This window comes from Myxine glutinosa, chromosome 7 (genome assembly GCF_964187855.1).
Source record: "Myxine glutinosa chromosome 7, kmMyxGlut1.1, whole genome shotgun sequence".
Lineage (NCBI taxonomy): Eukaryota > Metazoa > Chordata > Myxini > Myxiniformes > Myxinidae > Myxine > Myxine glutinosa.
Genome location: NC_136267.1, coordinates 137,880,987 through 137,895,661, shown reverse-complemented (window position 1 = coordinate 137,895,661; position 14,675 = coordinate 137,880,987). Strand labels below are relative to the sequence as shown.

General features: G+C 43.5%; 1 protein-coding gene across 4 annotated transcripts in view; it reads left to right on the top strand.

Moving 5' to 3' along the window:
* Positions 1 to 14,675, top strand: part of LOC137431675 (putative methyltransferase-like protein 25) — a 145,383-nt gene that overhangs the window by 111,220 nt on the left and 19,488 nt on the right. For 3 of the 4 annotated variants that reach the window (XR_013624175.1, XM_078782313.1, XM_068123266.2), the window contains exons 9-11: positions 3,276 to 3,369; positions 13,043 to 13,117; positions 14,488 to 14,559. Coding sequence is in view for 3 of the 4 variants with exons in the window: in XM_078782313.1 (XP_078638439.1) it covers positions 3,276 to 3,369; positions 13,043 to 13,117; positions 14,488 to 14,559 (241 nt within the window). In the remaining variant the exon portion in view is untranslated. Of the gene's footprint in view, positions 1 to 3,275; positions 3,370 to 11,056; positions 12,251 to 13,042; positions 13,118 to 14,487; positions 14,560 to 14,675 lie in introns of those variants that run through there. The other variant, XM_078782314.1, reaches the window with a different exon arrangement.

Sequence of the window (14,675 nt, the reverse complement as noted above, 5' to 3'; positions counted from 1 at the left end):
TGGGAGGAGCTTGTAATAGTAAACTTATTTTTTGAGCAACTTTTTATCATGTGAAGGCATTATACAGTGTTGATGCATTTCATTTTGTGTTGTGCTGTGGCATGGGCATGTATTTTGTGGCTTGCGAATCCAGCATGATGACGCCTTCCATTTCTGGTCACATCGGAAGCAGTAAATGGAATATTATGGCAACCTTAGAGTCCAATTGATTCTATCTCTCTCCCTCTCTCTTCATCACCTGACCATCCTTAGCCCTGAAGGAGTACACGTAATACAAACAAACTCACTGCCAACCTCGTGCTATTCGAATTTCATTTTTCCAGCATCTTGAATTGCATCTTTTCATCATTTCGATGGCACCTCCATTCATTCCTCTATTGTGGCAGCTCATCATCATTTCATATTTCTCCTTATTGTTTAGTATGACATATCTGTCTCTCTGCCCCTCTCTCTCTCTCTCTCTCTCTCTCTCTCTCTCTCTCTCTCTTTCTCTCTCTGTCTGTCTGTCAGTGTCTGTCTATGTGTGTCCATCTCTCTCTCTCTCTCTGTCAGTCTGTGTCTGTCTCTCTGTCAGTCCATGTCTGTCTCTCTGTCAGTCTGTGTCTGTCTCTCTGTTGGTCTGTGTCTGTCTGTTGGTCGGTCTGTTTCTCTGTCAGTCTGTGTGTGTGTCTCTCGGTCGGTCTTCCTGTCTCTGTCTGCCGGTCTGTCTGTCTCCCTGTCAGTCTGTCTGTCTCCCTGTCAGTCTGTCTGTCTCCCTGTCTGTCTGTCTCCCTGTCAGTCTGTCTGTCTCCCTGTCAGTCTGTCTGTCTCCCTGTCAGTCTGTCTGTCTCCCTGTCAGTCTGTCTGTCTCCCTGTCAGTCTGTCTGTCTCCCTGTCAGTCTGTCTGTCTCCCTGTCAGTCTGTCTGTCTCCCTGTCAGTCTGTCTGTCTCCCTGTCAGTCTGTCTGTCTCCCTGTCAGTCTGTCTGTCTCCCTGTCAGTCTGTCTGTCTCTCTGTCGGTCGTTCTATCTCTCTGTCAGTCTCTCTGTCGGTCTGTCTCTCTGTCGGTCTGTCTCTCTGTCAGTTTGTCTCTCTGTCGGTCTGTCTCTCTGTCTCTCTGTCTCTCTGTCGGTCTGTCTCTCTGTCGGTCTTTCCCTCTGCCAGTCTGTCCCTCTGCCGGTCTCTCTGTCTCTCTGCCAGTCTGTCCGGCTCTCTGTCGGTAGTTTTGTCTCTCTGTGTGCCTGTCTGTCTCTCTGTCTGCCGGTCTGTCTATCTCTCTGTCTGCCGGTCTGTTTGTCTCTCTGTCTGCCAGTCTGTTTGTCTCTGCCTGCCGGTCTGTTTGTCTCTCTGTCTGCCGGTCTGTTTGTCTCTCTGTCTGCCAGTCTGTTTGTCTCTCTGTCTGCTGCTCTGTTTGTCTCTCTGCCGGTCGGTCTGTCTTTCTGCCGGTCGGTGTGTCTCTCTGCCGGTCGGTGTGTCTCTCTGCCGGTCGGTGTGTCTCTCTGCCGGTCGGTGTGTCTCTCTGCCGGTCGGTGTGTCTCTCTGCCGGTCGGTCTGTCTCTCTGCCGGTCGGTCTGTCTCTCTGCCGGTCGGCCTGTGTCTCTGCCGGTCGGCCTGTCTCTCTGCCGGTCGGCCTGTCTCTCTGCCGGTCGGCCTGTCTCTCTGCCAGCCGGTTGGTCTATCTGTCTTTCTCCATTTTTTTTCTGTCCCTTTGTGTCTTTCTCTCTTTCTCTCTTTTTATGTCTATCTCTTTCTGTTTCTCTCATTCTCCACCCTCTTTCTCTATCTCTATCTCGATCTCTCTCTCGATCTCTCTCTCTCTCTCTCTCTCCCTCTCTTTATCTCCTTCTTTCTCGCTCTCTCCTAACCCACCCCCTCACCCACTCTCTCCTCTCCCCACCCCCAACCCCTCTCTCGTTCTTTGGGTGTCTAGCTGCCGATCCGATGGTCATTGAATCAGTCACTCAATAAGGTGAAGATGTCTCCAGAATCAATGCTTTAGTTCTCTTTCTCTGTCCACTTTTGTTCAATGGTCCCTGACTTTTCTGTGCATGCCGTCCATTTCCAGTACATTAACCTTCCACTCTCCATATTTTGTTCTCTCATTTAAATCGCTCTCCTTTCCCCATCTTCCACCTTCTCAATCCTTTAGCATGAGTCTTCCAATCCCATTTTTCATCCTTGACTGATGCTGATTTCACAGGCAAAGTTGGCATCACACCAATACTTGGACTGTGCAAAGCACTGAACAAATTCTGTTCTCGGTAATATCTTGTGGGTGAGCTGGCTAACTGAAAATTGGGTGAATGGCGGAGTGCTTAATCAGTTGGGAGAATGAGCATTTTAATGTGACGAGTCACAGCTGGGGCATACTGTTCAATGCAATGCGAGGAACGGCGGGCAAGCAATTTCGTGGATACCATAGTTTGTACGGTTGCTTGAATTCCTTAGAGTTGATGCAGTTAACCTAACCCCTAACCCCTAACCCTAACCCAAACTTTGCTATTTGGGTGATGGCAAGAAGTTTAAAGACAATGACTCCACCGAAAGGTGACAAAAGTAGTCATTAGATGAATGGAACAATACAATACAATGCTTCTTGCTCTGGTAGGAAATAGGGTGGTGGAGTTGCAGGTGATGAAGCCAAAAAGCCTGATTCCACCTTTTTGATAATTCGGGTTGTTCACCGTTCGCCGCACTTTTACCTTTAATATCAAGTCAGCCATTGATGATATTTTGAGGTTTCAAATTCAATTGGGATTTTATTGTCGTGACGATTATGATGAGGATGAACTTGTTGCCAAACATTTTCTCAATCATGGTGGTTGTAGCCAAATATTGACCATGGCTGACCACAAAACAAAGTTTCGCTATCAGTTGGGAGCATAGCAAAAGTGTACGTCAAATACGCCGCCAGCCTTATGCAAAGCTTAGATTTGCCTCTAATTGGTAATGTAAAGGTAACTTTTCTTTGATTAACAATTATAATAACTACGTGCAGAACGTGGGCATGAGGGTACTTCTGCATGAATTCCAAGAGCCCTAATTGGCAATGGTTACATCAACAGACTATGCTTTTAATTTCTGGGATCCCGGTGTTATGAACTGTATACTCAGTTGGGAGCACCAAACAGGCCAACCCAGGAGCCAGTAGCGTAGCTTCTATTTGGTGAGTAATCTGTGCACCACGTCTCAAAACGAAGCCAGCAGGTGATTCTTGCACCCCATGCATGTTACTGTAAGCTCTCTCCCACCACCATCACCGCCCATGGTAATTCTCCTTGCCATTTGTTGTTGCAGTACACAGCATATTGGGAAGGCTTGCAACAAGAGTGCTTCGTTCCTTGGCTATTGCAGAAAAGCCTTCGTCCTCCTCGGGCTCGATGACTCACAGGTGGGTGATAATGATGCCAGGTTGGGTGGAAATTCTGAAATTTTGCTAATGTTGCAGCAAACTAATATGCTGCATATTAGTCACAGATCTGTCTGTTCAATTGAGGTATAGAGAAGGCCAGATACAAATAAACATGGTAGGCTATGAGCCAGACCCCCCAAATTGACCGGTCGGTACCATACAGATGGAGTAAGGCTCATTGTGATTTTTAGCAAGATATATGTCCCTAGATATGAAAAAAAAGTGATAGCAGCGTATAACTCTCGGCCATCTCTGTGTTATCACCCGAAATATTATTATACGCCCGCTTCGCTTCGCCAAAAAATGTGATATTTGCTAAAATTGGAATAAATATGTTTTTAAGGACCACAGAGTGCCAATAATTTGCATACTGGATGCCAACTAATATAGTAATAGAAATATAGAACATTTGTGGGGGTTATTTATCAAATTTTTGATATAATGACAAAAAATATGTTAAATTTAGTGAAAAAGTGGTCGAAATCGCTTCGAGTTCAGAATTCACATTGTACATTTTTGTCAATATTTCAAAAATGAAAACTCCCAGAGTAACATTTGACCCCTCAAAATCTTCGCAAAGAACCACTGCATTGGAATATATCATTACTTTGTAATATGGTGGTTGTTTGGGGCACATTGTAATATGGTTAAAGTAGCCCGATGCATAAAAGGATAGGTTCAATTTATAAGCATTATTTAGTATGTGTTTTAAATGCCTGTAATCTGTGTCAATTGTGTTAAAAATTGATTGGTAATAATACTGTATAATAACAAGGCGTATTTGTTCGAGAGATCATGATAAACCTAGAGTGTGGAGCAAGTTTGCATGCATTGTGAAATATAATGTAGCTGATGTTACAAACCTACTTTAGGATACTAGCTAATACCAAAAATTACACTGAGATACCAAAAGTAGTAGACGAATAAACCTAAAATGTTCAAAAGCTATGTTTCGTTCCAAAATATCAAAATTAGGGGGTATGGTTGAACATATTTTGAACTTTGCCAAAATATGTGCCCCAAACAACCACCATATTACAAAGTAATGATATATTCCAATGCAGTGGTTCCTTGCGAAGATTTTGAGGGGTCAAATGTTACTCTGGGAGTTTTGATTTTTGAAATATTGACAAAAATGTACAATGTGAATTCTGAACTCGAAGCGATTTCGACCACTTTTTCACTAAATTTAACATATTTTTTGTCATTATATCAATATTTTGATAAATAACCCCCACAAATGTTCTATATTTCTATTACTATATTAGTTGGCATCCAGTATGCAAATTATTGGCACTCTGTTGTCCTTAAAAACATATATTTATTCCAATTTTAGCAAATATCACATTTTTTGGCGAAGCGAAGCGGGCGTATAATAATATTTCGGGTGATAACACAGAGATGGCCGAGAGTTATACACTGCTATCCCTTTTTTTTCATATCTAGGGACATATATCTTGCTAAAAATCACAATGAGCCTTACTCCATCTGTATGGTACTGACCAACCCCCTTGGCTCATAGCCTATGGGCCATTTTACATTTGTATTTGCCTATTTCTGTGTGTAACACTTTTCCGCATCAAATAAGAAAGAAATTTCGAACTTGGCTTTTTATGGGATTGAACCGGATCCACTAACTAGTGGGTAAGCGCTCATGTTGACTTTTACATGGTAAAGATGTTGCATTATTATCATCATCATCCTCCTGTGCAGGAGGAAGAGGAAGCAGGACTTGGAGTGTCGCTGTAGAACAAACCAACAGACGGGTTGCGCATTATATATACAATGATAAACTAAGATAAATGAACGTATATAAAAGTATAATTTGCTGTCAGAATGTCACAGGAGAGTTAAACATGGCCCTGGATGATATTTTATCAGGCAACGTTGGTTACCACGAGATCAGAAACTAACTGTTGCATTTATCCCCATTGTTTTCTATCATTCTGCTTCTTTTACCTATCCCTAAACCCCAGCTAACCTGTATCTTACCTTATATTTTACCTGCAACCTTTTAATGCCTAGCCAATTACTCCACAGTATCTCTGAGAGGGAAAATATTCAGTGGCGGAGGTTATGTTTTCACCCCTGTCTGTCTGTCTGTGAGCTGTATGAGCACGATATCTCAAAAAGTTATTGATCAATTCGGACGAACTTTGGTGGACAGGTTGGGTGTGTGACAAGGATGAATTTATTCGATTTTTGTGAAGATCTGGATCCGGACCTGGAATTTTACAACTATTTTCAAGTGATTCTTCACCATTGAGACAACAACACACAACAGGCATTTTAAGGCCATTTTCCCTTCAAGAGCGGGGGTTAGCCTTGCGGTCCCCATGACAATCTTCTCCATTTTGCCCTATTTTCTGCATCTCTCCTTGTTAACCCCCTTGCCCGCATTTCTTCTTCCACCACCTTTAGCCAAGTCTTTACCGGTCATCCCCGTCCTCTACTTCCTCCTACATTCATTTCCATCACTCTTCTCAACCAGTCACTTTCATCCTTCCTCAACACATGACCAAACCATCTCAACCTGTTTCTCTTCACAGCATCAATCACAGGCTCTATTCCCATCATCTTTCGCAATTCATCATTTGTCTTCGTCTCTCTCAACAATACTCCACACATCCACCTAACCATTCGCATTTCCACCCTTTCCAACCTTCGTTGCTGCTCTACGTTCATTACCCATGTCTCGCTCCCATAAATCATAACACTTCTCACACATGCAGCATACACCTTTCCCTTCAGCTTCAACAACACTCCCCTCCTCATCAGCATGCCACTCAGTTCCCGAAACTTCTTCCATTGCACATCTCACTCTCGCAACCGTTGCCGAGTCTGATCCGCCTTCTCCATTCAGCATGTCTCCGAGGTAGCAAAATGTTTTCACACATTCCAGCTTCACACCGTCTCCAAGATCCAACTCAACATTTCCTCCATCTGCAGCTCCCTCCGTGCACACCTTACACTTGAATGCAGCTGCCACACTGGTTAATGACCCTCTCAAACCACTACATTTTTGATGAACCCACTCAGCGCACACTGTACATTGAATGGAGTTCACTCCGACACCCTTCCTGCACACAGCACATGGCCACTTCCCAGTTCTTTCCACATCACCACATGCTTTCCCACTTGCCATCACCTTCGTATTTCTGATATTCACCTTCAGACCTTTTGTTTCCATACATTCCTTCCACTTGTTCATCTTCTCCTTCAGTCCATCCCCCTTCTCTCCCCATCTTGTCTTCCGCTGCCTCTTTTTGTATATTTTGTTTGTCTGGTTGTTTTGTTAGTGAAATAAATGTTAGCTCTTTCACGAGCCTCGATTCAGTATACAAAATTTTTTTCGGTCCCCTTGTGTTTTATACCTCTCCCCCCCCTTCCCACGCCTCCTCCCCCCAAGCCCTCTCCCTCCCACACTTCTCCCTGCTCTCAAATGTTGTGGTTGTGTGCTTCCCCTTCTCTCCCCATCTTGTCTTCCGCTCCCTCTTTTTGTATATTTTGTTTGTCTGGTTGTTTTGTTAGTGAAATAAATGTTAGCTCTTTCACGAGCTCTCGATTCAGTATACAAAAAAAAAAAAAAAAAAAAAAAAAAAATACATACTTTCCGCAATCAACACCAGATCATCTGCATACAACAACTCCCACGGTAAACCCTCCTTTACATTCCGAGCCAGCACCTCCATCACAGCTACAAATAGTAGTGGACTCAGTACCGACCCTTGATGCACTCCCACCTTCACCTCTAACTCACCTCTGTTCCCGTCCTTCGTCCTTACAGCTGTGCGCGCTCTCTCGTACATTGCCATCACTACTCTGATCAACCATTCCTCCACTCCTAACTTCCTCAATGCCCATGTCACTACTTCGCGTGGAACCCTATCGAATGCTTTCTCCAGATCAACAAACACAAGAAACAACTTCTTCTTCTTCATGTACTTCTCCTGCAACTACCTTACAATAAAAAGCGCGTCTGTCGTTCCTCTTCCTGGCATAAATCCAAACTGTATTTTGTCGATCTTCACTTTCTTCCTTATCCTCCTCTCCAACACCCTTTCCAATACCTTCGTTCCATGCTCCAATAACTTTATCGCTCGATACGAGCCACAGTCCAGAGGATCACCTTTCCCCTTGTATAGAGGGATGAGGGTACTCAGTTCCCAATCCATTGGAATGTGACCTTCTTTCACCACCAGATTACAGATCTCTGCCATTCTCTTCACACCCCAACTTCCTGCTGCCTTCAACATATCTCCCACAACTCCCGTCGCCACTCCCACTTTTCTACTCTTCATTGCTTTTATCGCTTCCTCAACTTCCTTTAGTCCGGCAGCCAAGCTAAATATAGCATAACAATTGTGCATTTTGTGAGGAAAGCACCAAATTTGGCACACTAGTAGACTATCATATTATGAAAAGATCTGGATATTGGGCCATCTCAGATTCATAGATTTGATTTTTGCAAGATTTGCAGATTTTGCAGATTTTCAAGCTGAGATTGCAACGCCAGGGACGGCCGACTCCTTCCTGCGAGCTGCCCACGTCACCCGCACAAGAAGAGCTCATCAAACCACTGCAGCGGCACTGCACATCCTGAAACACTGTGCGTATGAACGCCACTGTATGACGTATGCTGATGATGCAGAAGACCTGCCTGAGTTCGAAGACTGGTGTCACCAGAGAGGAGAAGACATTCCCAACTTTCAGTACTGGGCAACTGTGCTGGAACTAGAGATGTTGGTACTGGTCTACGTGCGTTCTCTGCGGCAGGCTTCATTCATGATGTACCTTGATGCCCTGACGGAACTGGTCCCATGGTTCCATGCCTTAGACCATACACACTATGCCAGGTGGGTCCCTGTTCACCTGAGGGACATGGCTGCACTCCCAATGAAGCATCCAGATGTAGCCAGAGAATTCAGGGCTGGCAACGTCACTGTACAGAAGACGAAGAAGGTGTTCTCTTCGATCACAAACGAATCGAAATCTTGCAAAAATCAAAGCTCTGAATCTGAGATGGCCCAATATCCAGATCTTTTCATAATATGATAGTCTACGAGTGTGCCAAATTTGGTGCTTTCCTCACAAAATGCACAATTGTTATGCTAAGTTGCCCCACTACTTCTCAGTTATCTTCTCTGCCGGTCCTAAAACTGGGTTACTCTCTATGTTGCCATCCCATTCATTCTCTGCATTCAACAGCATTTCCATATATCTCTTCCATCTTCCTTTAATTCCATCTGGGTCCACAACGATTTGTCCCACTTCATCCTTCAAGCAACTCACCCCCATCACATAGTACATCTCTTTAGCTATCTGCTTTGCAATCCTATATACTGCTCTCTGACCCTTTGCCGAATACAAGCGTTCTCCGAACATTTTCCTGCAACATTTCCTTTGCCTTCTGCCTTTGCTACCTCTTTCTTTGCAGCCTCTTGGCTGCCTTATATCTTTCATGCTTTGCCTTTTTGCCCCTGTGCCCTTCGCCTTCTGCCACTCCTTGAACTTCTTCCTCTTCTCGTCAATCCTCTTTCCAACTTCATCATCCCACCACCATTTTTCCAAGTGCCTCGGTGGTCCTTTTGTCCATCCACATACCTCACCAACGGCTCCCAACAGACTATCTTTCATTGACTTCCAACCACTTTCAAGCTCAGCCACATCATCCTTTACCATACTCAGCCTCTCTTTTAATGCCTCCCTCACCGTAGTCTCTTTCAACCTCCACACCTTTATTTTCGGTTGGTACTTCACCCGCCGAGTTCTCCTCGCACCTTTCACGCTTGTGTCGCAGACAACCAAGTGGTGCTGTGAAACAGCCTCCTCGCCCGGGATCACCTTTGTGTCCCGGAGGTGCCCCCTATGTACCGGTGTGTACTCCGGTTTAGAATAGGTACACCGTAACCCTGCGTGTCGTAAGAGGCGATTAAAAGGGTTGGCGTCAGGAAGGGCATCCGGCCATAAAACATTGCCTCAAAAAGGGAACCGTGACAATTACCATTGAGAGATGGAACCAAAAACAATATACTGTATTGTATAGCACGATATCTCAAAAGGTTGTGCACGAGTTATGCCAAAACTTGGTGGATGATTTGGGTAGGTGATGAGAACAAGCTGATTCGAGTTTGGTTAAGGTCCGGATGCAGATCCGGCCTATCAGTGGGGATACAACATTTGTTTATCCTGGTGGAGGTATGTGCTCTACCGAGTGCTGTTCTAGTTTGTTTGCGTGTTTTACAGTGGTACTTTAGTAAACACGTTCTCTGATTCCTGCTTCCTCTTCCTCGTGTCTATAAGGATGGGCTCTTTGCTCGTTTTGATAAAGGCCAATGTTTTTGGAAGACCGCGCAGATAGATGGTGAGGGAACAAAGAAGAACATACAGTTAAGTACAAGCAGACAGGCAAAGGCCATGCAGGAAAACAAGAAGATATACAGAAGCTCATCCAAGTGATGTTCAATAGAATAGGTATTTGGGGAACAAAAAGACAGTTGGGACAGCCAACAGTGTAAAAACAGACAGAAAAGTTATAGGTCAACTGAGGTGTGAAATGTCAGCAAGATGGGGAATCCATGTTTGTTCCCATGGTAGGTGACATGGTTTGTTGAGGAGGCTGGAATTGTATGCCAAAGCTTGCAGATTCAAACCCAGTTCTGAAGGCAATAGTGTTGAGAATGTGGATTCCAACCTTCTGGACACCGAACTAATCTCAGGAGAATTGTCTACGTGAGGACCTCCCTAAACTTCTGGAATCCTCTTTATTCGCCTTGCATTTCATTCCATATTGTCGAAAGGGACCTCATTACAATAACAGATTTGTGCCAGCTGCATCCCTCGCAGCAAATCTGGAGAAGATCGACAGGTGGTCCAACAACTGGAAATTGATTTAATCCAGGTAAATGTTGGCTCATCACTGTGTCTCTTTGGAAGGATCAACTGTCCAACCCACACATTATTTCTGTGTTCTGTCCTGGAAGAAGTCCTTTCCCTTGAACTCGTGGGCCTTGCCATCAGACAAATCCTCTCCAGGGCAGACCACACTTCTGAGCTTGACTCTAAAGTTAGATGGAACTTTTTCTAGCACACAAGGCCTTTGTTCATAACTTTTCCTGGTCCACAAGGCCTTTGTTCATAACTTTTCCTGGACCACAAGGCCTTTGTTCATAACTTTTCCTGGTCCACAAGGCCTTTGTTCATAACTTTTCCTGGTCCACAAGGCCTTTGTTCATAACTTTTCCTGGTCCACAAGGCCTTTGTTCATAACCTTTCCTGGTCCACGAGGCCTTTGTTCATAACTCATTGGACGACTGCTCTGTCTTGTGCAAATTGCACCCTCGTGTCGGATTTGTCACTTCTCGATGCTATGAAATGGAATCCAAAGCTTTGAACCTCATTGGAGTTGTCCACCAAGAAACCAAGGCACTACTCTTTCAACACAGGCAAGTTGTTGGTCCTCCTGTTTTATGTCTTCCTTTTCTTTGTCCCCTGCCGTTCCCCAGCCTCATCAGGAGACATGCATTTTTTTCAAATAAGCCCTTATTTGGTAACCTTCCAAAAATCCAGGCGTACTGCTCACCTCCACTCCATTGTTCCTCTTATATTCCACTCATGGAATTCGCACAATGGGTTTCTAACGATAACCCTGTATGATTCCTTTCAGGAAGAAATGAAAATGGAGAGAAGGTCACAACAAAACGACGAATTTGTTCCACGAAGATACATCAGGCTCGAATAAATGCATCCCGATGCACTATGGCAATGGTGACCGTAGACATGGCCCACGCTCCTCCAATTTAATAGCTAGATTTAATGTTTGCTTTTCTTATTTGACAAACAAACGGCCCTTAATAAAGGCTGCCCCTGGTTCTTGCTGAGTTTTGTTTTGTTCGTAAAGAATCCATTTGGCCTTTGTTGATGTCGTTCTAATTGGAACAGCAGTGGCATTTGCCTGCGAAAGTTCATGCTCGAAGACCACAGGAATACGACCGCCTCAAACGTTTGGAGACTCCAACAGATAAACTTTTCTTGTCGTGCATTGATTAACATTCGTGAATCATCATGATGCTGATTGTAGCTATGGGTGATACAGTATCTAAGTTACATTTGTCATTTGCTTTTATTGGTCGGTGCATTCTGATTCGGGTTTTTGGTGCTAATTGATTGAAACTGGCAATGAATCATTGTCGATGGAAAGACCAAACTGATGTGAACGCTGTGATGTCCTCTTCGTTTTAATTACACTGAATGAATGAATTGTCGATTTAAGGCCATTTTCTCTGCTCGAGCGAGGGTTAGCCTTGCGGGCCCCATGACAATCATGGTTCCCTGTTTGAGGCAATGTTTTTATGGCTGGATGCCCTTCCTGACGCCAACCCTTAGTCGCCTCTTACGACACGCAGGGATACGGTGTACCTATTCTAAATCGGGGTACACACCGGGATCATTCATACCAGCAAGCTGGTACTCAATTTGCCGACCTCGAAAGGATGACAGGCTGAGTCAACCCCTCTGGCGTTAATTCAGTGATCGACCTGGATTCGAACTGAGGATCCTAGGATCCCAAGCCAGCACCCTAACCGCGAAGCCAACAGCAAGCTGTTTTAATTACACTGATGGATATAAATGTTTGAGTTGTTTATTATAGCATATCGGTGGTGTAGGTGATTTCAATATATTTACCCTCGCCAGAGGAGTAATTATATTGTGTTAGCTATTGCATTTCCAAGGTCGGTCTCTCTCATTTTGAAGGAAGGTGTGTATAGCTATTGCATTTGAGTCCGTTTGTTTGTTTGCCTGTCTGTCTGTTTGTTTGTCTGTTTGTTTTTCCGCACAGAATAAATATGATTTTCTCTGCAACCGTTGGTCCGATTGACAGGAAATGTTCACCATAGGTGCAACTCGATCTGTAGAATTTTTTTTAATGATAATTATGACGTCATAGGTCACGTGGTTCGGCCGCCATCTTGGAAAAACCGAAAAATTTTGCACCTTTATATCTCCGAAAGCGCTGAATAGAAAAAATGAGACATCACTCATTGTAAAGAACTCTCCATGGGAAATAAAATATTTTAATGATGATGTCATATGTACCTCAATTATGACGTCATAATTCGACAAGTACAAAACTTCATCCGATCAAGATGAAATTTCTTGAGCATAATCTAGGAATAAATTAGTTTAGAAAACAAATGATGATGACGTCATAGGTCACGTGGTTCGGCCGCTATCTTGGAAAAACTGAAAAACTTTGCACCTTTATATCTCCGAAAGTGCTGAATAGAAAACAATGAGACATGGCTCTTTGTAAAGAACTCTCCATGGGGAATAAACTATGTTAATGATGATGACATAGATGCCTCCATCATGACGGCATAATTCGATAAGTCCAAAACTTCATCCGATCAAGATTAAATTTCTTGAGCGTCATGTCAGCATAAACTGGTGAAGAAAAAAAAAAAACGATGGCGTCATCGGTCACGTGGTTCTGCCACCATATTTGTTTCAACACAAAAGCCTTAAAAACCACTGAAAACACAACCTGCCGAGGGTCTGCAATCTCTGATTGCTCTTTCTTGTTTAGTTTTGTAAAATAGTCGCTACCATTGGCGGTGGTCAAATTGGACATGCATGCTTGCAATGTACGCAGATCTCAGACGATGACATCACTGCATACCACGACAGCTATGCTCCACGTGCCCATGAACTAGAAGCCTTCAACATGGTAGGTGAAGTCGATGCCATTTCATTGCACTCTTTTTCATGGTGATCTAAGTCTTCGTAGTGGAGCTTCTAAGTAAATTCCCTCCAGAGCAAATACAAGAGTAGACGTCAACTTACTTTCATGGTTGAATTGCAAGGATGTTGGTACACAAAAGACAAAACATTTATTACCTCCACCACCAAAGGTGGATGGAGGTTATGTTTTCGCCCCTGTCTGTTTGTCCGTTTGTTTGTTTTTTGTGTGTTTGTTTGTGAACAAAATATCTCAAACAGTTGTGGACAGATTTGTACGAAGGTTGGCAGAGATGTAGCGTATGTCACAAGGACGAAATGATTAGATTTTGGTGAAGATCCGGATTCGGATCCGGCTACTAGAATTTTTAAAGTGATTTCACCTTTCTTCACCATTGGGAGATCGGGCCAAAAAAGATGCATAGCGGTATATCTCAAAAAGTTATGGACAGACTTGTACGAAATTTGTCAGAGATGTAGCGTGTGTCACAAGTACGAAATGATTAGAGTTTGGTGAAGATCCGGATTCGGATCCGGCTACTATAATGTTTTAAAGTGATTCTTCACCATTGAGATATAGGGCAAAAAACGATACATAGCAAGATCGCTCAAAAAGTTGTGGACGGATTTGGACGAAACATAGTGGACCAGTTGGGTGTCTGACAAGGACAAATAGATTAGATTTTGATGAAGATTTGAATATGGATTCGGATATGACAATTATTTAATTTTTTAACTGATTCTTCCCCATTGGGAGATAGTGCCAAAAACTATACATTGTGGGATATCTCAAAAACTTATGGATGGATTTGGACGAAACGTGTTGGACCAGTTGGGTGTCTGACAAGGACAAAGGGATTCGATTTTGGTGAAGATCTGAATATGGATTCGGATATGACAATTATTTCATTTTTAAAGTGATTCTTCAACATTGGGAGATCGTGCCAAAAACTATACATTGTGGGATATCTCAAAAAGTTATGGATGGATTAGGACGAAACTTGTTGGACAGGTTGTGTGTGTGACAAGGAAGAATCGATTCGATTTTGGTGAAGATCTGATTATGGATTCGGATATGAGAATTATTTAATTTTTAAGCGATTCTTCACCATTGAGTGATATGGCCAACCTGCCGGAGGTATGGTCACTACTGAGTGCCATTCCAGTTATATGAGATTTGAGCCTGGTGTCTGCGCATCATGATCCACTTGTACAACCTGGAACGTAAAACAGTTAATCTGTAAATAAGCTGTTGGGACTTGTAAGAGATGTCCGGTCTTTTCTGACCTTCAAATCAAGTGGTGGTTTTGTAAAGTCGTTTTTGTTTGACGAACGGTTGATATTTTGTGTCTGCGGCAGCTCAAAGCGGCATTATCCCCCTGTGTCGAAGCCATCATCTTCCTTGATCGTCTCTGCTTTCTACTCGAACAGGTGAATCTTTCATTCTTGCAGTGAACCGTTGCTGCTTTATGGCTACGATGAAATGTAAATGTCCATTTCACTCCTGTTATTGATTCATCTCATGAGGTAAGACAGCTGTTTGTTTG